Source organism: Sylvia atricapilla, chromosome 10, assembly GCF_009819655.1.
Source record: "Sylvia atricapilla isolate bSylAtr1 chromosome 10, bSylAtr1.pri, whole genome shotgun sequence".
Lineage (NCBI taxonomy): Eukaryota > Metazoa > Chordata > Aves > Passeriformes > Sylviidae > Sylvia > Sylvia atricapilla.
This window is the reverse complement of record NC_089149.1, coordinates 4412975-4439228: the sequence shown is the minus strand read 5'-3', so window position 1 is coordinate 4439228 and position 26254 is coordinate 4412975. Positions and strand designations below refer to the sequence as shown.

The 26254-nt window shown below is 47.1% G+C and overlaps 1 protein-coding gene across 7 annotated transcripts in view; it reads left to right on the top strand.

Annotated features, from left to right (window-relative positions):
* TNIK (TRAF2 and NCK interacting kinase) overlaps positions 1–26254 on the top strand; it is a 152446-nt gene that overhangs the window by 13464 nt on the left and 112728 nt on the right. For 6 of the 7 annotated variants that reach the window (XM_066325729.1, XM_066325724.1, XM_066325727.1 and 3 more), the window contains exon 2: positions 13559–13624. In XM_066325729.1, coding sequence (XP_066181826.1) covers positions 13559–13624 — 66 coding nt within the window. Of the gene's footprint in view, positions 1–8319; positions 8329–13558; positions 13625–26254 lie in introns of those variants that run through there. The other variant, XM_066325728.1, reaches the window with a different exon arrangement.

The window sequence follows — 26254 nt, the reverse complement described above, 5'->3', positions numbered from 1 at the left end:
GTGGGACAGGGAGGGTTATCCTGTTCTGTGGGGGTCACCTGTGAGGTGGTTCTGCAGCTGACTCTCCAGAGGTGGTGGGGTCTCTTGATACTGTTGGGAGAATCTTGAATGATTTCCTTGACTTGAGAGATGCAGAATTTAGTCTTCACTCTGAGCTTTCTCAAGAAAGAGGAAATGACTGTTTTTTCCCTTCCCTGTAGAGGGGAGAAAGGGTTCATCTGTTTCTCTGAGCACAGATGTGGAGTGTGCTGAGCACACTGGAGGATGTGTCTCCAGGCTCCTTGGCCAGTGCTGCTTCTCCACTCCATCAGACTTTTCCTTAGGTACACATCTGGAGATCCATAACCCTTTTCACATGCGAATGAGGACTTTATAGATAAGATCCCCTGTGAGGAAAGGAATTTTAGGAGAGTCTCAGAGCAGGGGAAGTCAAGGTGGGGAGTGGTCAAACATCTTCCTTAGATTCATGTGTGAGCCATGCAGCCCTGGCAGAGCTCAGAGTAGAAGTCAGACCCTTTGGCCTCTCATTCCTTGTTGTGGCCATTAAACTATGCTCTGCTAAGATTAGATAACCTGTGGTTTTAGTGTCTGCAAGTCTTGATGAGCAAATTCCTTTGGAGAAATGCTTTTCTTGTATACTTGCCAACACAGAGTGATGTTTGGGACATGAGGGAAGGGAAATAACTTGCAGGCGTCAATTTTCAGGAGATGAATCAGATGGAGAGATAATACCCAACAGGTTAGAGCTGTTGGAGCAGCTCAGTGGTGAGGATCACATTCTGTGTCTCTGGTTTAGACTAAGTGATATGGAGAGCCCAGAACTGTACTGCCAGCAGCTTACCATGAGTTTGGACATTACTGAACAATCTGGGTCTCTGGCAGTGATGAGATATGGCACTGGGGTTTGGCCCTTGGGATGGATGCTGAAGGGGTTGTAGTTGCGTGGTACTTGGTGTTGCCCTGAAGAAAAAAGGCCATCCTGGCTTTACATTGCTTGCAGTCTGGGACAGCTGATAGTTGAGTTGGTTTCCTGCATAATGAATATTGCTTTTCAACACAGGTCTTCAGAGAGGGAAAGGATTGCAAAAACCTCTTGGTTTTGTAGTAGTTTGTCTTCCTTACTGTAGCCTGGGGCTGTAAGGGGGATCAGAGCTCAGCTGAGCACATGCTGCATTGGCTTAAAATGAAACTGCAGCATCTCCCCCTCTTCTGACCAGGAGAGATGATGATGGGCCAGCTGAGTCTGCAAGCAGGGATGAAGTGATGCTTTCTGAGGATTTAGGGTGGCCTAGCAAAGTTTGTTGTACTGTTTATTTTGCTTTCTGTGGCGGTGTGTTGTTGCTGAAACACGTGGATTTGATTTCTGGTTATGAGCACCCTTATCTGTTTCTGTAGCCATTAGCTCTATGTCTTGCCCATGTGGGAAGCTGTAAGCTGCTTCATCTGATAAGGCTTTTCTTATCTGTTCTGCTGTTTATTGTGTAGAATTGAAATTACTCTAGGAACTATAAAAACGAGGATGGAGCCTGGGAATTGCAGCTGAGAAGCTGTGTTTCTCTTCCCTGTACAGACCAACAAGATGTCAGCAGAAAGTATGAATATCTCCATGCATCAAGCCAAAGCTGAGTTCTTGGTCATGTATTATGTCGAGAACAAAACATTCGTCCTGAGATTTCCTTTCCTTCCTTACTTTGTGCCGCATCAGAGCACCCCGTGTGGCCTTTTAAACTCATTGGCCTGCTTGTGAAATATTCAGTAAAGCTTGGGCCGACTTTGCATCAGTGTCAGTGGGTTGCATCTTTCTGGAGCGGCTTTGATCTTGCTTACTCCGTGCTGAGTAATTTACACTCCTCTCACATGAGCTGCAGCTTCAGTGGATGTGCCGCCCTCTGAGAGTCTGGCCCTTGCAGCCTCTCTTGTTTCTCCTCCTCGTAAGCATTTAAATGGTATTAAAGCTGCTTATCCCAGTCTTGTGCCTTTTCAGAGTCATTAACACCTCTGCAAAGAAAGTGTAAAACTCTAGTAAAGTCAGCTGGTGGTTGGAATGGTTCTAGAGGGAGCAGAGGGCTGGACTTCCCATGCTGAGCAGCGTGTTTGGGAGAGGTGCTGGTGGAGTCCTCTTGGGTGGGGAGCACCCAGGTGTGGTGGGTTCACCTTTGGGTGCTGGTGTTCCCCTTCAGCCTGGGGTCAGGGCTCCTTTCTGGCTGTGAGAACTGGCACCTCGAGCTTCTGGTGAGTTCTTCCCCCACCACAATTCCCTAGAGGCCAGAAACATCCATCTCTCCGTGTTTACTGTGCCTCATTTAAGGGCGTGTCTCAAATGATGTCAGCAGTTTTCTTTTCTATTCTGTCGCCTTTACAAAGAGATGTTGGTGTTCAAGGCTGATCCCACCAGGAAGGCATCCAAGAAAACCCAAAGGTGGGTTTGTTCTTCACCTTGTATGTGTTCCTGTGCAGCAGCTGTGCCACAGTGGTGTGATGTGCCTCGTGGCCATGGAGAAGTCCCACTCTTGTTCTCTTTGCTTGGTCTACAAGCCAGTTGAGCTCTGCACTAATTAATGGGAAATTGTCATGACTAACATTAGGCTGGTAGGAAAAACTAATAGGGGTGAATAATAGCACAAGATACATGGAAATCATCGTTTTTCCTCCTTGGAGGCTGTAGATGTAATCCACTTAATATTCTGTGGAACACAAGATTAATATTCTTCAGCATAATGTATGTGAGGGCTTTCCTTTTTAGTTTGCTGGCAGAGGCATTGCTGCATTGCTAAAGCTGAGGGCAGGGGATTAGGAGAGGGGGAAGGATGCTGACCCAACTTCCAGAGGATTCAGGCACAGCAAAATCTGGCTAGAGGAGATTAAACTTCTTCCTTGCTAGCAGGATTTTTCTGCAAGAAGTGTGCCTCACACTGGGATAGCCCCTGTTGAAAGCTGGTAGGGTGTCTTTCAACCCTTTGGATGCCTAAATTATTGGGGAATAGATCTGATTTGCTTGGAGACTGTGTGGTGTGACTCTGCTGGTGGGCTCCAGTGCAAAGCTGGCGCCTGCAGAGTGTGGAAACCAGCCCCAGCCTTGCACTTGTCCTCCCTCACGACATAGTTTTGCCATGATTTAAACTCACAGAACTGCTAAGCTTCACAGAGGTTCCGTTAAAATAATAATAAAGCAAAGCCCCTGTTCTTTTTCGTTCACAGGATGGAAAGAATGCAGTGAGTTGCCAAGCCTAAAGAGGAGTAGATACAGCAGAAATAAATAAATCAAGACCATTTATTTTAAGTTGATTAATATGATATGTTCATAGTTTTCTAAAATAAAATCTAGCCCCAGAGAGTTTAGCAAATCAAATAACAATAGCGGCAATTAATTTAGAAGCAGTTACTAATGTTTCTCATCCCCTTAAACACTCATGATTAATCTCACATTTATGACTGTGGGCCAAATCCTGGTGGGGATGTGCAGTGTCTCTCTTGGGTTGGAGGAGGTGGCCTGAAGAGCTGACCCCATTCCTGGCTATGGGAAAGGATAGTGGGCAGAGCTGAGATGAGTGGCTGGTGGATGCTGGCACTTTGTGCCTCCAGGAGGGTTTGGTCTGATTTTTCAGTTGAAATTCCAATTATTATGGGCTTTTCCACCTGCTTTGTTTTCCTGTCTTGTACTGGTCTTCAGCAGGCTGGTCCCTGTGGTCTTACAGGACTTGTTTAGCTGCACTGTGTGTGCTTCTATTAACGTTTTCAGCCTGCTTGTGTGAACTAATAAAAAATTGTGGAGCTCTGCAAGAAGCCAGATAGTGTCACAGCTGGTTCCAGGGAGCAGAGCTAGCAGAGAGCTCCCATGGTAGGGAGGTGTCACAGGGCTCTAATTTGACAGGGAGCATAACTGGTATGTAAAGCAAAATGAGGTGGTTGGGTTTATGGGACATCAAGATGACTTGCAAAACAAAACCTGCATATCTTCCTGGGGTGTCTGGGAGAAACATCCCTCCGACTTTGTCTCATCCAGAGTACTGTTGTAATGCAGGTATCAAATGAACTAAACTAAATAACCTGTGTGCCCCTGCCAAGTTTAGTAATTTGGGGCACTGGAGCTTGAAATAAAAAGCATTTCCCTCAATTTCTGAGACTGTTTTACAATGTAGGAAGCCACCAAGAAATAGAAAAGACTTGCTATGGGAAATACTTCACACCCTGGCAAAAAAAATCTTGCCAATCACTTCAGCAACTGTGGATCAGCCCTGATTTTAGGCTGTATTTTTGCTGTGGATCAGGCAGGAGCTTGCGTTTTGCTGTGGGACCTTGTTTTCCACCCAGTTTGAGTGTCTGTCATAACCAACTTTTCAGACTTCCTGCCCGGTCTGGCATTACTGGAGACAGCCTGTAAAATACAGGGAAAGTGGTGAGAAGCCTTCCTTTCCCCTTCTCCACAGCTTCCTTTCCCATTTCCCCCAACTCTTGGGTGAGACGTGTTTCTAAATTGAAACATGCAAATTAACATATATTTGATATTCTTTTAAATAATTTTGCTGATTTGTCAAAGACAATTCAATGTAAAAGTGAGTTTATAGTACAAGGGTTTGGCAGCTTGTTGGTATAGTTGTGGGGTTTGGGATTTTTCCACAGTCTATCCTGCAGAGTTGTGCTCAATAATTTTAAGTGATTTGTTCCCCATATTGTTCTTGAAACTACTGCCACTGGAGAGTTATGGCTTTCTTGCTAAACAGCCCTTGTAGAGCCAAGTGTGAGGAGCTGATGACAAGTGACAAGCTGTGGGTAAACTCTTTGAAAAGCAAGAAACCAGCAGATAACTCCATCTCCAGATGATCTGTGAAAACTGGGCTGATGTGAGAAACTCTCAGCTGAATCCAGCAGGGAGGGTGGTGTTTCTCCAGACATGTGTATAGGGACAAGAAAATATTGAAAAGTAATGGCACCTGCTTTAATCTGGGATTCAGGGATTTCTGGAATGTATGCCTACGTGCCTGGCTGTGTGTTGGTTGTTGCGCAGATCTCTGCTGTTGAAGGCTGTAGTCTGTGGGCTGTTCATGCAACAGCCCTTTAATCCCTGACAGGTTTTCTGGTCAGCTCAGCCCACAACTATGACTGAAAAATAGACATAAGAGGTACAAAACTATCCTAGTTTAAAAAAAGCAAAGGTTTTACGTTTGCTTTTATTTTCTTGCTCCAAAATGCACCTGGCAGTGAGACGTTCTCCTGTTTTAAGCCATCCCTCTGGCCACAGCTCTCACTGCAAGGAGGGAGCAAGGCTGTCATTTCTTGACAAAGGTGATCCCAGATTGTGACCCCAGCAGCCTCCTGTGAGCGCTGCAGAAGCTGGAGTGTCCAGCAGTGCCTCAGGAAGGTGCAGACTGGCTTCTGTCACCCCTGCAGACACACACAGACACAGCCTTGTGACCTGCTGTGGGAGACTGAATGTTTGCCTGTGTGTGAGAGGGTGCTCCCTTCTCTTGGCATGAGCTTGGCAGCAGCCGTGCTTTACACAGTGCATCTCCAGGACTGGGATGGTAAGAGGCTGCAGTTCCCAAAACAGCTGCCTTGGTAAGTCATTAAACCAACTCCTCCGAGACCCCATAAGCCTTTGACGGTGGTTAGTGGTAGGTAATGATTTCAGCTTGATGCAAACATTTGCTGGCCAAGGTTGAAACTCTGTTTCTCAGAGGGATGAGATCTAAACATTTAGGAATAATATCTTACTGGTCTGAAACTATACAAATGACTTCCAGTGAGGAGAGTGTCCAGCTGCTGGGCTCTAATTGATGTATGCATCCGAAGAAGTGTGGTACAATACTGGTAGTGACTTTAGATCTTCTGGGGGCTATAGATGTGATTTATAATTGGCACTGCAGCTTTTTAGAGACACTGAGCTCAGCCAAGCCTTTTATATATTGCCCCATTGAAGTTGTGTGCTTGAATTAGGCATATGTTGAAGGCGTTGATGGCACTGAGGCTGCATTCATCTAGCAAGGCATTGAAAACCTTGGGGTTCTCTTATAGCAGTTGTGCTTTTGCTGGTACTTCTGGTCTGGCTTCTGGCTCTTCTAGATGAAGAGTCTTCTGTGAGTTGGAAGGTGGACTTGTTAGCTGCAAACAGTTCATGAAGTCTGTCATGGTGATCTGTGGAATGTGCCGTAGAGCTTTGAAAGGGTGTGAGAGAAACGGCTGCTTTGGAGGGAAATGAACTTCAAATGAAGAATAAGCACATTTGTGTTGTCTTGAGGGTTACTGAATATCTGAGCATTTCCTTACCATGCTGAGTCTCACAGAGGCCACATGTTCGTTTTCATTAGCCTCAAGTCAAAACTGGCTGCCTTTTGCTGGAGTGACATCAGGAGAGATGGACTCACCGTGTTTCTAGCCATGCTTTTGAAGGAGTGGGAAGAAGGCTTGGACCCTTCTTGTTTTGATTGATGTAAATGTGTAGCTTGTGGACAGCTTTTCCTTGGCCTGAGCTGCTCTGACATGCAGCATTGGAGAAAGGTTAATTTTAGACATGTCATCATTGTCCTCTCTTAGTATCACTGCTGCACCTTGAGCAGTGGGACCCACCTACAGCTGCATCATTTTGGTTGGAAAAAAACATTTTTATCCAGGTTGGTATGTGTGTTCCTTATAGATTTGGAGCTCTCACATTTCCTACTTGTGGAGAGGGTACAGAATGGCTGCTTTTTCTTCTGATGTTCTAGAAAGGAGAAACTAGGCCAGAAGAACTCTAATTTTGTGTGTGCAAGTATGAGTCTGTGAGCAGGAAATCTGGAATACTCAGTTTGTTGTAGCTTCAGTGGCTTGGCCTCTGCAGAACCAAGTGGGAATGAACTGTGCATGTGCATAAGGGATTTTGTATTTTTCTTGCCTTAGCACTGGTGTTGGCTATTCCTTTGCTGGCTGGGGGCTACAAATCTACACTTACATCCTAAATTGAACAGGTAATAGTTGAAGAAGTAATACAGTTTTATTGACTGAAAAGCCCAATGTGGCAATTAGTTCTTATTTAATTTTGCTGCTGCCAGCTATTGGCAGGTCTTAACATTCTGGAAAGGAAAGAGACGCTCACATGGTGGCTGGAGCTTTATTGCAGTGAGAAGCTGGGGAGGAGAGTGTTGGAAATCCACTGGGAGAGTGGATTTATAGTTTGAGAAGGGGGAATGGACAGAGCACAGATGTGGCTCTCAGTAGGGCTTGGAAGAGCATCTCCTCGTGAGATGCTGCAGAGGAGTGGTTCAAATAGTGGTAAACAAGCTTCTCAGCTGTCCAGGTGAGACATTTTTCTTCTGTTAATAACTTAGCCTTGAGAGCAGTTTTTCTTACGCTGTGTAGTAATGCTGTTTCTTGACTAACATCTTCTTTTAAGTTACGGAGCTGGATGTTTGGGGGTGAGGGAGGACAAACTGCTCCTTCAAAATGAAAACAAAGCCCTTGGGGAGTTCATTATTGCTCTTCCAAGTAGAGCAGCTTGTATTGCTTGAGTAGGCAGGAGGTGCAGTGGTAGATGGCATTGATGATAGCTTGTTTTGTGAGTCTCTGGATGGGTGGGCGAAGGAGGGGAAGGTACCAAAGCTAGCAGGAGAAGGCGTGAGATTAAACAATCCCTGTGAGGGCTGAGTAACATCCAGTAGTCCAGCGTGGTTCTGCTTCATTGCTTGGCTTTTATCTCAAAAATACCTGTGCTGGCTTTTGAGGTTTTTTTACACTGCTTTAGTTAATGGGCAGGCTTAGGGCTGTGTCTGTGCGATTGAAACTTGAAAAAGTCATGTCCCCAACCTATTTTTCAGAAAGTTCCCAGTGACTCAATCAGTATTTTGTTGCCTTGGCCTCTGCCTTCCTGCTTTGTTTGCTGCTGTCTGCAGCTATATTAACAATCTTCTCCTGGCTTGTGCAGTCTGTCTTCATATTACTCACAGAGCTGTTAACTAGAAGTGCCTTGGAGATGAAGACAGCCAGCTGATTACTAAAAAGCAGCTGTGTCTTCAAGTGCTCTTCAAACCCCTCTATTTTTCTCTGAACCGTGTGTCATTTGGGGTAACTTCCCCAAGGTGATCCAGACCTTGTTTTGTCAAACTGCACAAGTGCTTCAATTCCTGCTGTAGAAGCCACTGCAGAAAGTGTTGCAAAATGACTGAACTGATGCACTTTCGGAAGGAATAGCAGAGGACGTTGTAGAGCTTGAGGTTACTTGGGTCTTGATGCCTGGGAGATTTATGGCTGTTTACAGAGCTTCTAGAGCTTCCTGCCAGCATGAGAAGTGGCTTCACAGAGTATAGCCCAGCCTGGGCATTTGGCCTTGGGGAAATGAAATCTGGGCAGGTGTATAATGTGAGAAGTAAAGGCTTCATCTTTGTACTCATTCCTTACAGCGATGCTCTGCATAATCAGAAATGGTACCCTGATGACAGTTTTGCCTTTTGAACTCTGCTGCTGAAAGGCTTTTCTGTTTCTCCTGCATTGCTTGCAAAACCTTTCTCGCATTCTGAATCATTGATCTTTCACTTCTGGTTGGAGCTTGGTGGGGTTGGAAGACTCAACTTTCTCCAGGCAGTTGACACCTCGAGACAACCACTTAGGTTGACAGTGCTGCCATGCCAAGCTGTGTGATGCCAGGTGGGATTGTGGCTCTCCTGGGCTGTCTGGGTGCTTTGGCATTGCCATTAGTTTACAAGAGCCAGCTTTTTGGGAAGAATGACCCTCTGGTCCTTCCCAAAACTTCTCCTTGTGGCTGGCAGGACTGGTCCAGGCAGAGGTCCCTGGGTCTCGTGTTGAGGATGATGAGTAAATGACTTTGTAAGCCTGCTTTGGTTTTTGTGGGATTTCCTGTTGAGGCTGTTTTATTATGGAGATGTGAGGCAGAGGCTCATAATATCCTGATGCTTGGGAGCATTAGTTGCTCAGGCTTTATATCTTGGTGGAGATTAAAAAAACTCTTCTGATGCCACAGAGCTGCTTTAGCTGATTCGTGCCTGGGGACACTCCTCTGTTACTGACCCGTAACTGCACTGCCTCTGGTTACACAGTGCTTTTTCCTTCTCTAGGGTTGTAGCATTTTGCTTAATGACTGGGTAGCTCCATGATTTTTTGGCTGAAAGTTGTCATTAACTGCTAGAATTGGGGGACTAAGTGCACAATGATTACAGAGGCTGCAATCTCTGATTTCCCCTCCTGTGCATCCACAGCAATCGTGGTTTAATTGGTGTGCCCCTGGGTTCCCCTCTCCTGAGCATCTTTCCACTGTCTCCTCGTGTAACCCTTCCTGTTACATCCCTTTTGTGAGGGCTAGAAAGGAGAAAAATGAGTCTCCTTCAAGGAAAACAAGCAGATTTGCTGTACAGGCTGTGTATGAATATTTCTGGTGTTTATGGACACCTGCATGGTGGTATTTGAAAATGGCTAACTTGTGTTCTGCTCACTCAGAGTTCACCAGAGCCAACACTGATACACACCTGCAGCCCTTGGCCCTTAGGTGGCTTAGCCCTGGGTGTGGATATTGCTCTCTGGATAGTCTCCTCAAGCAAAATATTGGCTCTTTTGTGCCTTGGACTCGTTGAGACATCATGGTGTGGGCAAGGAGATCTTTCAGCTTTAGTTCTGTGAGGTCTGGGTTAGGCAGAAGGAGGGGAGCAGTTTTGACCAGGAACCCACAAGCCCCACTGTGTGCTCCACGCTGATAAGTCTTCAAAAGGGAGGCCTGTTTTGTTACTGAAATTTGAATATATCCTGCTTTATCATCCACACACAGAAGTCCCTTTTCTGATAATGCACCAGCTTCAAATACACTGTTTATTGAAATAAAGTGGACTTTTTTTTCCTTGCCCATGATGTTGTTGGAAAGGATGATGCCTCTGTGTTTTTGCGTCTCAGACGGTTTCAGCCACTGAAACATTAGTACCACTGACTTTCTTGAGAGATTAGTAGAAACATGACAATTTCCCACTTGAATTTGAGCCTGTCCTGGCTTTACTTTGTGGCAGCATGGTCATATCCTGGCACAAGAGAGCTCAGATCCCAACCCATCTCTGCCTGGAGGAACACTGGGTCTGCACAACCCTTGCTGCAGGTGCTACACTGGGAAACATTTCCCATCCCATGGGCAGCTGAAAAGTCCTGTTGAGTGTTTTGATGCTTTATGGAGAGGCTGAGTTTGCTCCTGTGTCTTCTGGCACATGTTCTGAGGAGCAGTAGCAGGGAGGAAGGAGGGATCCTACCTTAGTGTAAGGGATCTTGGCAAAGTCCTGGTGCTACTACAGCCATACAAATCCTTTTCTAGTTAAAAAGCTAACGTAGAGCTGATAATTATTTGTGGGTTTGTCTTAAACGCTGTCTCTCTCCCCTCATCGTTTTAAACAATGCACCTTCTTTGCCTAAACTAACAGCTCGCCCCAATTTTTCCTTTTATTTGTGGGCTTGTTATTCGATGCAGATGTTTTCAGTCACAAGAGGTACAGTAGTTCTTGTGAAGGCATTCTGGGGTGTGGGAAGAGCAGGCTGCAGCACACGTGTGTCCCTCCTGGATGGAGGAGAGGGCATCAGCAGAAGGAGGTAGGTGCCAGGCTGGAAGCAGCCGTGTGGGATGAGCTTTGCAGTCCCCCCCAGCCAAGTGCAGCCCAGCGCTGCTGTGAGCCCTGAGCTGCAGCACAGGCTATATTTGGTCTGAGATTATTCCCTGCTTGGCCTGGATTGGTCCTGGTTGGGGCTCTGCAGGGTGGATTTCTTTTTCCCCTGGCTAGCATCACCCGTGCTGTGTGCCTCTCTGTTTTTCTCTCTCGCTGCCCACTCCAGCCTGGGAGCTGCTGTTGCTGCTCTCTGTACCCCCCTCCTGAGGCATCTCAGCCGGGGCTTTGTGGGATGTGCAGGATGTGCCCCTGGTACCAGGGACAGCCTATTCCCTAGCATCCATTAAGATGCAAATCTCTTTTCTGTCTATGAATTGGTCCAGGGGAGGCCAGTGGGAAGCAGGGATTTTTCTCCTTGCCCTCACCATCCTTCGCTGTGTGTTTTCTGGAAAGGCCATTAATAGCATATTATTCCTGGGTTGTAATAGTGACTCTTGGGGAGAAGCTTTTCCCTTTGACTGCCTGCTGCATGGGAGGAGGGCAGCATTTCTGGGAGGAGAGATCCAGCCCCTGTGCTCCCTGACAGTGCTCCCAGAATCTTGGCTGTGCTGAGGTGGAGCTGCCTGTGGCAGCAGTCAGGGGAGCAGTGTCACTCCTGGCTGTGCTGAGAGATGCCCAGTTACCTTGGCAATGCTTCTGGAGAGATGCAGGGAGAAAACAGGATGGAGAGGGGACATTGCAGCAGAGAAACTGCCTGGCTGGTGGGAGCTGGAGCAGAAGGTTTTGGGTGATGTGAGCCATGGGGGAAGGCCTCCTGACTGGCACAAAGCTGCCCTGGGCACAGCAACAGCAGAGACAGATGTGGGACTGGCATCACAAACAAGTGATGGATGGCCTCAGGCAAACCTGTTGGAGCCACAAATGAGATTGCACACGTTAGAGCAGTGAGCCTGGGATGGTGGGATGAGGTGCTCTTTAGTTTGAGGATTTGCAGAAAGAGGTTGGAAGACATATTGCAAAAAGGAGTTCTTTTTATCATAAATGGCCAGCTGCATCCCTGGATGTTTCTCCAAACCTCCTAAGTATATGCCCTAGGCACAGCTTTCTTCTGCCTTAATCTCCTAGTGAATATTCAAAAATAGATATACTTGTAGCACTGGAAAAGCCTCTTTCAGAGTTGTTTCAGCACTGCGGAGAACAACCCTTAGGAAAGAAACTCAAAAAATAAACAGCAGCTGCTGCCATGTTTCCCCTTCCCCCGCCTCCTCACCCAGCGTGGAAACCTGGTGTCAGTTCCCTTTCCCATCCATTCCTGGCATTTCCCTGCCTGGTACCAAGGCAGCAAAACCCACAGGCTGTCCACACCCATCTGGGAGACCTGTTGTGCTGCAGCTTCACCTGTGTCCAGCCCAAGGGTCTGGATAAAGGTGTGTTTGCACCAGGGCAGGTGTGTCCTTGGTGGTCTCTGAGCCTCCTCCAGCACAGCCTCCCTGCCCTTTGCTGCAGATTGTCCCACTGGAGGCTGAGTGGGCTTCCCACTCTGGAGTACCCCCAGGCAGCCTGAGGAAGCTGCTGGTGTATGATGGAACAGGCAGAAGGGGGATGTGGCATTTCTGAATGATCAGAGGGGTTTCTGTCACCCTGTCACGGAGCTGTGCCAAACTCCGACCGCTCCACGGCAGCACGTGTTCAAGCTGCCCCAGGACTCAGATTAATTTACTTTTGTGGCATTATTACTGGATGAACCTTGTTTCTCAGCTTCTCATAAAGATCCAGTGTTTGACTTGTGGACCCAGAAGCATCTTGAGTTCATGCAACTTTGTAATGAATGAAACCTCTGTGTCTGTAACGGGGTGGTGGGTGTCCATCTGCTCTCTCCTCAGGAGTGCTGTTGGCTGATCCTCCTTGGGTTGTTGGAGCTGGTAACTGACCTGTCTGCATTCCTTCGGATTGCAGCTGGTATCTCTGGGCTCACTGGGATGCCAAGTGGCTCCAAACCCAGCAGGGAGGATGAGGATGGTGGTGGTGTGGGAGGCAAGGTCACCCTTGGCTGGGTGGGCTCAGGGACACACAGACCCCAGGGATGTCAGGATGCCTTCACGTCCGCCAGCTTCCAGGAGGATTGTGCTCTCCAAAACTGGAGTGATGAGTACAGGAAAAGGAGGAGGAGCAGGAGATTATAAATAAAGCTTCTGGAAGGGGAAAACCCACCGAGAGGAGAAAATAGCAGCGCTGGTTATTCTGTCTTTCTTTCTTTCCCCACCCTCCCTCGTACCTCGCTGCTCGTATCGTCTTTGGACTGTGCTGGTGGGTGCACGTGTGTGTGTGACTGCACTTCCCCTGGCTGGGCACATGCCAGGTGGAGGGAGATCTGGGGACAGGGTTTTGTGCTTCGTTGTCACCTTTACAAGGTATTGTGTCTTCATTTGGTGTTGCCTTGGACCTGCTAATCTCAACTGACAAACTGGGGTGTCAACAGCCAGGATGCACCAAACCAACAATGGCCTTTAGACGAGTAACACTAATGCAGCTGACCTCAGGAACAGACCTGGAAACCCCTGCTTTGAGCCCCAGAACAGCACCCTGACAGTTAGTTTGTTTCATTCCAAAGCTGATTCTTAAGAAAATCTTAACTTTTAATAGCAAATGTTTGCTGTTGCATTTAAAGCATGCACTGAGTGTTCATGCATCGAGCAGGTGACAGTCAGAGGGATGGATGCTCACTCGCAGGCACCTGCCTGGCATCTCCCAGCCCAGGTGCTGGAGGTGGGCAGCACTGGGTGGGTCTGTGCTGCTCACTGTGCTGGGGCTGCCCACACAGGGCACCTGGACAGTGCCACACTTCTGCTCATTGCTCCTGTAGTTCCCATCCCTGGTCTGCCTGAAAACCTTAAACCACTCAAAACCCTTGTCAGAGAATTGTTGATCTTCATCAAATGTTTATTTTTTCAGAAATCTATAAGTATTGCTTATTTAATATTCTTTCTCTTTTCTCCTAGGATCCTGCAGGAATCTTTGAGTTGGTAGAGCTCGTTGGCAATGGTACCTATGGGCAGGTCTATAAGGTAAGAGCTCCAGCTGAAGTGATCCTGTTTGCCTTGGCTGTGTGTTGAACATGGAGCATCCCAGCACATCACCTTGACTAGGCTTTGGCCATTTCAAACCTGACAAGAAGCCTTGCTGAACTCTGACCTTTTGATCTTGTGTGCAAGTACCGTGTAGCACACAGAGCTCTTACAATAAGCAATTCACATTAGTTCTGAAACTGTCACAAGAAAATGAATTGCCTTTTTTTTCCCCTTTTCCCCACAGTTGCTTTTTATTGATTAAATGATAAGGAGGGAGTGAAAAGTTTGTGCTTTAATAGCTAAATCTTGATCTCTTCTAAGGAGCTGAGTTTACGGCTGCAATAGGCTGCCAAATGAGTTTGCTACAGTCTAGTGCTCTGCTTGCACACAGGCTGGCTGCCATCCTTTCCACTGGCAGGGACCTGCTACAGGATTCAAAACACTATTAAAATGTTTTTATTAAGGTGCCTGTTACAGTCAGTAGGATTGCTTTAAATCTTTCTAAACATCTAGAAGCAGCAATCCAAATGACAGTAGTGAAGAGACTGTGGAGAACAGGATTTTAAAAGCATGAACTTCTTTACAAGAATATTTAAAATGCCCACCTCTGCTGTATTATATCACCTGTCCCAAACACATCTTAGCTTGGGGGATTTCCAGATTTTGTCTTCTTGATGGGGTCTTTTTATGGACTATTCTTGTGCATTTGGGATGGGATTGAATTATTTCAAAGCCTGGAGTTATCTGTGTTTATAAGCGGTGTGGAGATGTTTCTTGTCATGGTTGCATGAGGAATTTGCCAACTTTTTGCATTCTGCTGGGAGTCAATACCTCCCCTGGGCCTCATTCTCCAAGACACTCCTGTATGTGTGGGCACAAGTGCTGTGTACACGTGTACTCACGCGTGTGTGGGCACACAGAGATCCTGTTTACCCGTCATGCCCGTGTTTCATTTTGACTGTAGAAAAGAATATGCTCATGTGCTCCTACTCTGTGGTTTTGGAGACACAGCTCTTGCTTGTCACGCTGTAAAAGACAACGAGCTGCCCCTGCTGAGGAGAATGGTGTTTAAAGAGCCAAGATTCCCCCATCCTCCTGCTGCTGTAGACTAATCCTGTCAGTAGAAGGATCAAGGGATTGAAGTGAACCGAAGATGAACTGGAACTTCTGGAGTTTTAAATGTGTGAATTTTTGAACTGGAACAGATTTTTTTTTTAAAAAATAACAAAAACAAAGGGAAAACCACCACACCCCAAAACTGTAGTATCAAGGTTATATTCCAGGGAGCCTTCACCTCTGGTATTCATTGTTTTCCCACCATGTGCTCCCTGCCATGGGAGCTCCCTTCTGGACTGTTTTTCTTCTCAGCTGCTAAAATAACAGTGGAAGGTGACCTAATTTTAACTGGTTCATATTTCTAACAATCCGTGGAAACTATGTGCCTGTAACGGCCTTTTCAAAGCGTCGTGTTTTTGTGGAGAGCAAAAAAAGGGAACTAAGCCTGTGCTGCTGGTTGTGTGGCTCAGCTGATCGGGTTTCCTCACACTGGGTTTGATTCTTTCTGTGTGTTACCTCAAAGGGGAAAAAAAACCACCCAGAAATGTCCCAAGTGTAGGCTGAACGTTTCTGTGTTCCTTTTCCCCGTGCTGTACAAGGGGAAAATCCTCCTCCTGACTGTTTTTAACTTGCTGGAGTAACTGGATTGTCCTCGGTGTGATTCACGTGGTGCTGGTGCCAGACGGGATGGTGACGGGGGTGGAGGGGAAAATGTTGCTGTCCAAACCAAATTAGTAAGTATTGAGGTATGAGCTCAGGCTAAGCCTGACTTCACAGCTCTCTTAAACTGAAGTCCTGGAGTAGCACATGCTCTATAAACAAAAGGAGACTTTGATATAAAACATCCATAACTGTTTATGGTGTCCCACCCTAAAACCCAGCGTGGAAATAAGATCTCTGCAATTCTTTTTCTCCAGATACCACCGCTGTATTTATCTCTTGCAGCAAAACAAATGGATCAACTTTCAAGACACACAGACCTTCTGGCTCCATTCTAAATCAGCCCTTAAAAGTGATCCATACCTAGGAGCAGCGTTCTCTGTAATTAGATGGTCGTTCCACTGCCATTTCCAAACCTCTCTCATGCAGGGCTGGGCTGTTCACAGAATCAGTTAGTTTGGAAAAGGTCTTTAAGACTGAGTCCAGACAATAACCCAGTATTGCTAAGCCCACCACTGAACCATGTCCCTAAGTGCCACATCTACACATCTGTTAAATCCCTGCAGGGATGCTGACCTACCCCTCTGTGCTGCCTTACCTGAGGTGCACCATTGCTGTTCTATAGGCTGTGTGTGCCTCTGGTTGTGTTTCTGGGTTCTGGTGTTGACTGCCAGCCTGAACTCTGCAGATCCAGCCCCTGTGCTCTTAACCAGGAGCAGTCACCTGGTGAGCATCACCCCCACTTCTTGTGACTGGTCCCTCTGTGGAGCAAAAAAAGCAGCTTTGCTGTTGGAAAGAGGCAGAATTGAGATGTTTATTCCAGGCAGTTCTGTGTCTGTGTGCTGCAGCCTTGATGTTTCCCCTAGAACATCTGATTTAGCAGCAATGTCTAACACTGCTGCAGGGCCACCTTTGTGCTGGAGACTGCAGGTGTCCTGGTGATAACCAGCTGGCTGCCCAGGAGCTGAGGGGAAAACGTGCAAGGTGCAACCTTCCCATCGATCCCATGGGATAAAGGGCATGGTTGTGTACTTCTGGCAGCTGAATAATCTCACAGCCCAGCAAGCTGAGGAGCCTGCAAAGTGTCTGGGAGTACCACAGTAACAGGAGCCCTCAGAAAGCAGGGATTCACGGAGCCAGCCTCAGCATCTGCTGCTGTTGGCGAGGTTGGGGAGGCACAGCACATCCTTCTCCTTGCTTGTAGGAGAGTCGTGTTGGCCAAACCTGGTGCACCCTGAGAGCTCTCAGAAGGAGAGCACCCACTGCCACAGTGTGTGCATTGGGATGCAGCTGCTGCTGCTGCTTTGATCCTGCTTTCTGGGTCATGGTTTGAAGATCCCTTACAGGTGGTTCACAGTGAATCAAAGCCTTGTTCTCTGAGCCTTGTGCTTGAGGCAAAGGCAATTGGTTCAATTTGACCTCTGCATTTTCAAGTAAAGGTTTTCCTCTGCTCAGGACAGCAGGTTAAAATATCTGTTTGGTTCTTCCCACCTCTGGTCCTACCCCAGTGACACCTGGGTGCTGCAGGAGCCCTCAGCAGTGACCTGCTCTGCTCTCACTTCTCTAACCCCAGCCACAAGCTCTTCCCTTTGGAAAAATGCAGAGAGAAATAAAGTTCCTTGCTCGCTGCCTAACAATCTCTTGTGAATAGCTCAATTTTTATTTTAATGAGGCACTGCACTGGTGATGATTTATCTCTCTAATTGAATCGGACGCTTTTCTTTATTTTCTAATAATCTTGCATCTGATGTTACAGATTGTAAACTGGTTTTGATGAAAGATTGAGAACTTGCTAGCTTCTGTGCCAGACATTGTTGCAGTAGTGAAGTTTTGTGTCCTTGGATTTTATTTTTGTTACAGGTGTTTAAGGAAATGACTATCAGGAATACAATGAGTTGGACTTGGGAATTAAACCTTTGCCTCACTGGTTTTTAGCTGATGGCTGAAAGCAACTCTAAACACAAAACTCACTAAGATCCTTCAGAGCATTACCTAAACTGCTCTGAGGAAATACTGCTTTTATGTCCCGGAACATTATTATTGCTGTTTATTTCTACTCTGCATGAGAGCAAACAAATACTCCTTGAAATACTGCGTGTGCTTAGATTGCCTGGATAGATCAAGGCCACAACCAGTGAGGTGTCCAGCACCAATAAATATGTGGGTTCAAAGGTAAAGGACACTGGGCTACTCAGAAATACCTGTCCAATAGATGGGTGTAAGGCTTGGAGACACATGCAGTGGGCTACTTACTGTGCGCTGAGTAAGTGGAAAACCAGAGAATTCCCCCAGTGTTTTTATGGGTTTAACCATCAGTGGCCCATGGGTGGTGTCTGCCAAGAAGGATTTTGATGCAAGCCTTCGCAGTAGTGAGAAAGAAAATCAGGAAATAGATCAGATGATGACCTTTGTACCTCTCGTCTTGTGTATTTTACAACATGGAAGTGAATGATGTTGAGATTACATATTCACGTGCTTCTTCCCAACTGTGCCAGGAGGACAGTGGTGATTCATGCCAAGTGTTGCTTTGCCTTTGCCCTGGGGATGTGCATCTCCATTTACAGCTTCAGCAAGGTTTTATTTTACAGGGTACAAGATAGAGTGTGTGGGCACCTCTGTAACTGCACAATAACTATTGATTGCTTAATTATCTGGTAAATGCCATATAATCACCAGGCTATTATGCAGCAGTAGTCTGTGCTCTAATTTAGAGCGTGTGGGATCCACGTGCCGCCCGTGTCAGCTGTGGCCCTCCAAGGAGTTCCTTTTCCACCACCATGTGATGGGGTAGGGCAGAGGAATCGCCCTTGGGAGCCACCCCAGGGCAGGTGGAGCACCTCTGCAGGCTCCTGGCTGCCCACAGGCTGTCCATGTCCTCTGCCAGCCCAAGTGAGGCAGCTCTTTCAAGAGAATGTGGTTTTCACGATTTCTTTTTGTTATGCTTTGTCTGTCTGTCTGTCTGGGGTATAATACATATGGAAAAGGTTGAATAAATGCATCCCAGGGTCTTTAGTCAGGACTGACTTACTGCCCAGCTGATATTTGCCAGAAATCAGGGCCCATCCACCTGCAGGCAAATGCCCAGGTTTGACCTAGTCGATGGAGGTGTTGAGGTGTGTGTGTATTAGAAAGTGAATAAAATATTTGAAATCCAACGTCACCTGTTGCTGGAGAACTGGAAGCAGGAGGAGTGCTGGGACAGTTTGGTTCTTGAGACAAACCTGTGGGAATGTCCCAGGCACAAGCCTGTGTTTGATGATGTTGCCTTGGAGTTTGCAGATGCCAGAGGAGGAGGGACAATGCGTGTCCTGTGCTCCTGGGTGCTGTTTGTGCACTCCATGCACAATGGCATCCTTCCTTCTGGCATCCCCAGGCATTCCACCAGTGCAGGCTGGTGGGGGAGCAGGTGAATATCTTAAAGGAACACTTGTAGAGGACTCCTTTTCCCATTAACTTATTTTTGAGAGTGGATATTAGGAAATAGTGTTTAACTTTTACCACTCATTTATTTTTTAAACTTGCCTGACATGTGTTTCAGTCTGGCTGCTGCTGATCAAGTGCTGGGCCCTTGCCTCAGCTCTGGTGAGAACAGAAACTCTACAGGTTCCTGGGTCATTATTAGGAGTTCAGATAATTAGCCTGAGTGGAGAATGACAGTAATTGTTTTTAATCATCAGTTGGTTTATTGTCTCCCTTTCTGAAAGGCTGATGGTCAATAGCTCGATAATTAATCACTGTTGCTTTATCCGTGTGGAAGAAGCTACCATGCTGCACACAATTAATATTTCCTGGGGATTGTTGCTGTGAAGAATTAGCTGTAGTTGACATACACAGCTTTTATAGCTGCAGACTGACTGCTGTGCTTTGCTTGAGAGGCCGGACTGAAGGTGTGCACAGCAGTGCCTGCAGAGCAGGTCGTGCTGCCGGCCACCCTTGTCCCAACACCTGGCTGTGGTGCTGGTCCTGAGCACACCAAGGGCACCTGGTGTCCCCATTCACAGGCTGCTGAGGCAATTCAGAGCCCCATCATCTTGCAGTCTAAAAAAGGAGCTCTAACCCCAGACAGCTGTTGCATTTGAAGGTGCACTGTGAGCATTTCTCTTTTCCCACCTTCATGTTTAGAAAATGAACCGTGGTGTTTGCGCAGTTGGGTGGGACTTGAGCTGCATTGATGGGTTCTAGTGTTATATCCTCAGCTTTGGGTCTTTGTTAATGTTTTCAGGCTTTTCAGAGGTTGCTTTTGTTGCAGGGCAGGGCAGGCTGAGTGTAACCACACGTGTGTGAATGTGTGTAGCCATCCCTCCTCGTGCTCTGATGGTCACTTCACATGAGGCTTGGTCCCTCTGGTTTTGGAAGCTTCCTGGCTTTCCCCATGGTTTGGTGCTGCTCCAGGGGACCGAGGCAGGGAAGCACTTTGTGTCTGCCCACCCTGCCCTGTGCCAGGCTCTTCCTTCCACTGGGATGGTTTTGGTGTTGGCTGGACCACTCACATCCAGTTCCTTGTGGGCGAGCACTGGCCACTCACCACCTTCAAGATCAGGGATGGTCTGTGTGAGTTTGAATGGATTTACAAGACCTACAAGCTGCTTTATAATCCTTCTGTATTACAAGCACAGTATTAAATATTAAGCCATTGTTTCTGCTGGGATGGGTCCGTGTGCTGGCAGAGAGGATGGTGGTGCTGCCCTGGGGGGATGCTCACCAGGGCTGGGGTCTCTGCTTCTACAGGCACCACCTAACAGGTGATACTGGGCTTTTATCAGCCCTTTCTGGGTTGCAGGAAGGGGCTGGGCTGAAGAACTGGTGTATGATGACTCTTGTAGCCTTATCAGAAGGAAAACGGGCAACCTCAATTTATCAGCTTCCCCACGATGTTATAGTAGCTCTGGAGGAGAAGGTCCTTTCTGTGCTGACTCAAATGGAGTGTGTGTGTGTCTGAAATGCAGATTTGTTTTTACCATGCAGGCAAGGAAGTCTGAACTGAAAAATGCTTAAAATGATGCTTCATTCTTAAAAAAAAAAAAAAAAAAAAAAAAAAAAAAAAAAAAAAAAAAAAGGCAAAAGCTTTGTTACCAGAGCAACTGGTACATCTTGTGCTGCTTCATTTCTCTGAAACACAGAGCGAGCCCTCAGCCCTTCCTCCCCCCCCAAGAAACCAGCCCCCACACACCTACGCACCAATATGTCACATTAGCTTTGCTGCTTTCTGAATAATGTAAGGGAAAGGTGCTTTTTCAGTCCTAGAGAATGCAGGTTATAAAAGGTGATTAAAAAATGCTTCTGTATTGCCTCCCTTTAAATCTCTGTTCCCTTTCCCTCCCTTGCTGAGTTTATGAAGGGAAAGGGCAGGGTGAAGGTCAGGAGCAGACTGATGCATCTGTGGAGTGACATTTGTCCAGTCTCCCCTGCATTGCTGGGTGCTCTGATTCTGTAAATACTGCACAGTTTTGCACGACAAAAAAAAATAAAAAAAAATCTGCACTGTCTTAGGGTTAAGAAAGCTCCTATGAAGATGTCAAGTCAAGTCAGTGGTGCTGCAAAGCGTGGGGAATGTGGTGGTGGGTGTTGCAGTGCCAGGCATGGACAGGGACAGAGGCAGAGCCCTCTCCTTGCCTTGTGGGCATTAGAAGGGGCTCTGTGCAAGCAGCTGCTTTGCAGATCATAGGAGCAGGCACCACGTTCTCCTGTCCCAGAGGAATGGCTGGACTGGGAACTCAGACTTGTCTTTTCTCAGGTTGTTTGTGAGGACACTGAAAGTGAGACGTGGGGGTGCTGTGTGGGGAAGGTGTTAAGAAAAGAGCCAGCTTTCAGAATTGGGGTTATTGCATGGGAAAGCATCACTGTGTTCTGGGAGGGGCAGCTGCTTGTCTGCTGAAGCTCCCATTGCTCTGCTCGCTGTAGTATCTCACCAGCAGCATTTTACAAGGGTGTGGCTGTGGCTGGTGGGTGATGTGTGGGTGCTGTAGGGCTCGCGAGGGTTACAAAAAACATTTGCTTTTAGGTTATACCCCTCTACTGGTAACCCTGGGCTGCAGGGCACAGGTGAGGAGCTTCTAGCTGTCAGCAGGAGCTGGTACCTGCTCTTTTTGTAAACTTGGATATTATATTTAAGAGGTAATAGGCTCTTTTGGTGTACTGGAGCCTGGTGCAGAGCACAGGGGACCAGGTTCTCACTGCTGTGACCTTTGCTAAGTGCCTCTCCTCTTCTCCTTTCCCATCTTTCCATCCCCATCCCTGTCCTTACCCCTTTCCTGACACAATCAGAAGCAGAGCAGCACTGGAGTGGTCTGGGGGACAGAGCTGGGAGCTGCTGGGTGGTCCCACCATTGAAAATCCATCTCTGAGGCAGTGGGGAGGCTGGGTGCCTCTGCACCAGCATTTTGGAAACAAAGTGCTGGGAGCAAGGCTGACTCCCAGAGGAGCAAGTACAGCAGCTGCTGCTAGGTCAGCTGAGGAAAACAACCGAGAGAAGCACTGAAAAGTAGGTTTTGGAGCTGGGAGGTGTTTTGTTCCTCCCAGCTCTGAAGGTGCCACTCTCAGCTAGGAAGGCACTTTTTAGAGAGCTTACAGAAGGGGATGGGAGGAGCAGCAAGCTGCAAGCGTTGGTCCAGGCTGTGGATTTGAAGCATTTGCAAATGCTGTTGGTGTTTGTCTTCAGGGATGTTTCTTGCTTGTCATTTTTTTACATCACTCCAAATTTTGATGCAGCTTGGCTTGTGGCTGACCCTGAGGACTCACAGGCAGGCAATGCCTACAGGGAGCCTGCTGGAATTCTGCAGCCTCTCCTGGTTGTGCTTTGAAGGCTCACTGCAGAGAGAATGGTGTCTCTCTTGAAATCTGCCGTTTATTCTTAGGTTTACCTGGGAAGCCCTTTACACTAATTACCTAAAGATGGAAAGTGCCAAGCGAACACAGCCTGCTTCCAAATGTTGTGGGATTTTTTTCCTCTTCTTGCATAAGAATGGCAGATTGGTGTAAAAAAAATTTTTTTTTCGCTTTGTTTAAGTCTTCAGATTTTTTTTGTGTGTCTTTAGGTGTCTTAAATTCTTGAGTTGAAACGTGCACAAGGAAGTGTGTGGCAAGAAGCCCAGCTCCATCCTCACATGCCTCCAGCCCATCTCAGCTCGTGTGTAGGTGGCTGGGAAGGAGGTCAGCCTGGGCTGCAGACAGTGCTGCAGTTAGCTGGAGAGGGATGTGGGGGAACCCGAGCCTCTGTTGGCATGAGCTGTGGTGATCCAGCCCAGAGAGTCCTGTCAGGTGCCTCAGCCACCTCTCCTTGTACCAGGGCTTGCCCTTGGGTGTGGAGCATCCCAGCCCTGTGCTTACACCTCATCTGCCTTGGGCTGGGTACAGACCTGTGCACTGATGTCCCAGTGGTTGCTGGTGTTCTCAGACTTCACAGGGTTTTTTTTGTTCTCCACTCAAGCAGGGCAGTGCTCTTAAAGAAGTGTTGGTAAATGCTCCTTTTCATGTGTTGCCTTGGTTTTCCCAGCAGAGAGGTTGTGATGGGAGGCATCCAGGAGACTCAGAAGTGGCCCACAGGTCTGCAGGAGGATGAGAAATTTAAGTGTTGGACTGGGGCTGGTGGGTTTTCTCTTGGTGTGAATCTCGGATTTAGTGTGGGGCTGTAGGATTATTGGACTACTTCATTTGTGTGGTTGGGGGATTTCACCAAGAGTCATTGACATCAACAGGAGGAGCACCTTGGAGTGGAGGGGATGCTGCTTTGCTCCAGTTTCTGGTATTTACAGGGAGGTTTGTGACCTGTGGCAGTGAGATTCCATAAAGAATAGCCTTCTGCATGCCTCTTCTTTTTTAGCCCACTGCAGAGGTGAACCTGATAGCGAGTGATACTTGGAATGACCTGGGCATGAAGGGACAAAAAGGGACAGCAAGGTAATCCAGCCCATTATGTTCAAAAATGTGAGCTGTGGCAGGGAGAGAGTTTTGTACAGGACAGAATTGGGTATCAGATGCCTGTAGTTAATTTGACAAAGTGGCCCATAGGCCTGGTGTGGAAGCTGTGCTGGCTTTGTAGCTCTCCATGGGCACTAAGATGAAGAGGCAGACCCATTGGTGGTTGGGCCAGACCCATTAGTGGGAAGTGCTGCTGTCACTGGAGAAGATGCTCCACTTGGGCTGCAGGGAACAGATGACAGTCTCATCTCATCTCATTTCAGTAGATGTGGCTTTAGCTTGATGTAATTATTTTTTTCCCTATTTAGTGCTGAGTGGGGATATTGTTTCAATGAGTCTGGTTTCTAATAAACAAATAAACAAGTGGTGTTAGTTTCTTACAGTTCTTTTGCTCCCTTGAGAAATGGTTATTAACAGAGTCGGTGTGAAGAAATGTATTTTATGTTTGCCTGCATGGTATCTAGAGCAAATGAGGTCAGGATTGTACAGTAAAACAGCTACATTAAAAAAATATTAACTTGTGGATGCCTAATTATTAGTTAAATAGTCTGATTTGTTCCTCACAGTATTGTGAGGTATTGTGTTTTCCTTGCCATATCTGTTGGTGTGTGAACTTCAGGGTGGTTCCTCCATCTGGGCAAGGAGTCCTGGGGTCTGCAGGGATTCCTGTGGGGGCCTCAAGTTTGGGATGGTGTGGGCATCTCTGATACTCATCTCTCAGTTGAGCTCCTCCTCCAGAACCCCGTGGTAATGGTAAGTAGTAGGAAGGTTGGAAGGGAAAGCTAAGAATTCATTCCAAGGCCTCTGCTCCCCATCCTTAACTTCCCTGATGATGTTGTAATGACCAGGGCATTGGGCTGCTGGGGCTTTGTCCCTGCATTCAGGTCAGTGTCTTGTGTGGCAGTGTTGATTTGCATTTAAAAAGCCCCAAACTTACCGTGGCTGTGTGTTGCCTTAAGTTTGCCTGCTTTTCACTGTTTGCATTTTGTTCTCATGCAGCTTCAAGTAAACTGTATATGTTTTTAGAAAATTATCTTTCTTTGCATTCTTCTCCTCTGGGAGGAGAAAGATTATTGATGGTGATGTTCACCAACGAAGTGGAAGAGGTGGCAACCTGTGTAGCCAATCTTGGCCTGTTTGTAAAATTATATATGTATGGAGTCAGAAAAATAAAGTAGAGAACTTTCCTGCTTGACCTCCTGCTGCCTGTTTGGTCCTTTTGTGCACCCAACAGCAGTCCCAGCTGTGTCTGAGGAAAGGCTGAACATGTCAGCCTCAATGGCAGAGGAAACAGAGCTGAGCAGTTCTGCTGGGGGAGACCAGCATCTCTTCTGCCCTGGTCTCTGGGGCCAGCAGAGTGAGATGAGGACAGGGAGCCATTTCATCCTTCCAGCTTAACTCTTCTTGTTTTGTACCCCTTTCGAAAAGATGGGAGGTTTTCATCTTGCAGTTTATAAGTCTTTATGCCAATACTTGGTGTTGCCATTTCTCCCTGAGCAAAACCATTCTTTGAGGATAAGATGCCTCATTCAGTACCTAACCTGAGGGTTCAGAAGTCTCCAGCCAACCTCCCCCATCCCCACCTGGGACATAAAAAAAAAAAGTGAAGCTCTCATGGACAATGTGAAAGGTTGGAAATGCATCTTTGTTTTCCAGAAGTAGAAAATCAGTATAAGCAGTGATCAGGGCTTAGGAAAAATTGCAAGTTCCACCGGACTTGCCATTAGTCTCTTGTTTTTCTAGAGCAATTATAGCTGTAGTTGAAGTGGGCAGCACCAGTGGAAATGCCTTTGCGTTCCTGGACTTCAGAGATTTTCCCCTTCACACTTTTAATTCAGCAGGTCCAGGATCAAGGCCAAACCTTTTCTTTTCTACATAACTAATAGAAAGACAGCCAGTTCAGCAGAATTTCTGTAAATAGCCTGTTCCAGATGAATTGTGAATTGTGTATGTGAATGCCAATAGGGCTAACACAAGGGGTGATTTGCCAAAGAAAATGGAAATCTTGTGTTAGAGAAACAAGCTTCTGAAACGCAATGTCAGATTACATTTTTGGACTCTGCAGAAACATTGTTTGCTGTAGTCATGAAACTGCCCAAAATGCAGAAAAGTCTTGATCCCTGGCACTGAAGGACAGCGTCCAGTGGGTGAGTCCTGGTCACACAGAAAACACCCAGCATCAGCTGAAAATCCTGCAGCAGCCCAGCAGTGAGCTGAAAGAACTCCTCCAGTATTTTTTTAACTGACAAAAGCCAACATCTGTCGGGATAGTCGTGGTGTGGTTTGGAGGTACTCTGCCTTTAGCATCCACACCAGCTTGAGGGCTGGTGGGCATCTCAGGGAGGTCACTCAGCTGGGCATGGCTGTCCTCCAGCAGTGATGCTGCCCATGGAGTTCAGCCCCCACAGGAGCAGCTGGATTCAAGGTCTGTCACTGTTCAACCTTTAAAAAGCCATCATGGATGGAGGGGTGCATTGTTCCTTCATGCTGGCTGCCTTCTAACTGCTCAGACTGCAAATGGATTTGCACATGTGCTGCTGGGCTGGATTGTGCTGTCCCAGGAGAGCCAGGTTGGAGCTTTCCTGCTTGAGGAAGGGCAGGGAGAGGCTGGTTCTCAAGCCATCCATGTGTCTTTGGGCTGACTTGGACCCTGTGAATCGTTGGCATTTAGCTTTGTGCAGAGAAAGCACAACACATTTGCTCCCCCAGGTTAAGCACTACAGCAGCACCTCTGTCTTCCAGCCTTTTTCTCGCTTATGGCAATCTTGGGGATTTGGTTTGGGTCTTTTTTACTTGCATCTGCCCATAGTGGTTAAAACTTGGCATGGCCTTGGAAATTTCGTGCTTCTCCCAATGCAGTTCCACAGCAGATACTGGGTTGCAGAGGGCACTGAGCAGGGAATTAGCCAAAGGGCTGACAGAGAGCACAGTTTTGGGCTATGCCATGTGCCAAAGATTACCCTTCTTCCTCAAATCTGCCTTCTTTCTTCTAGA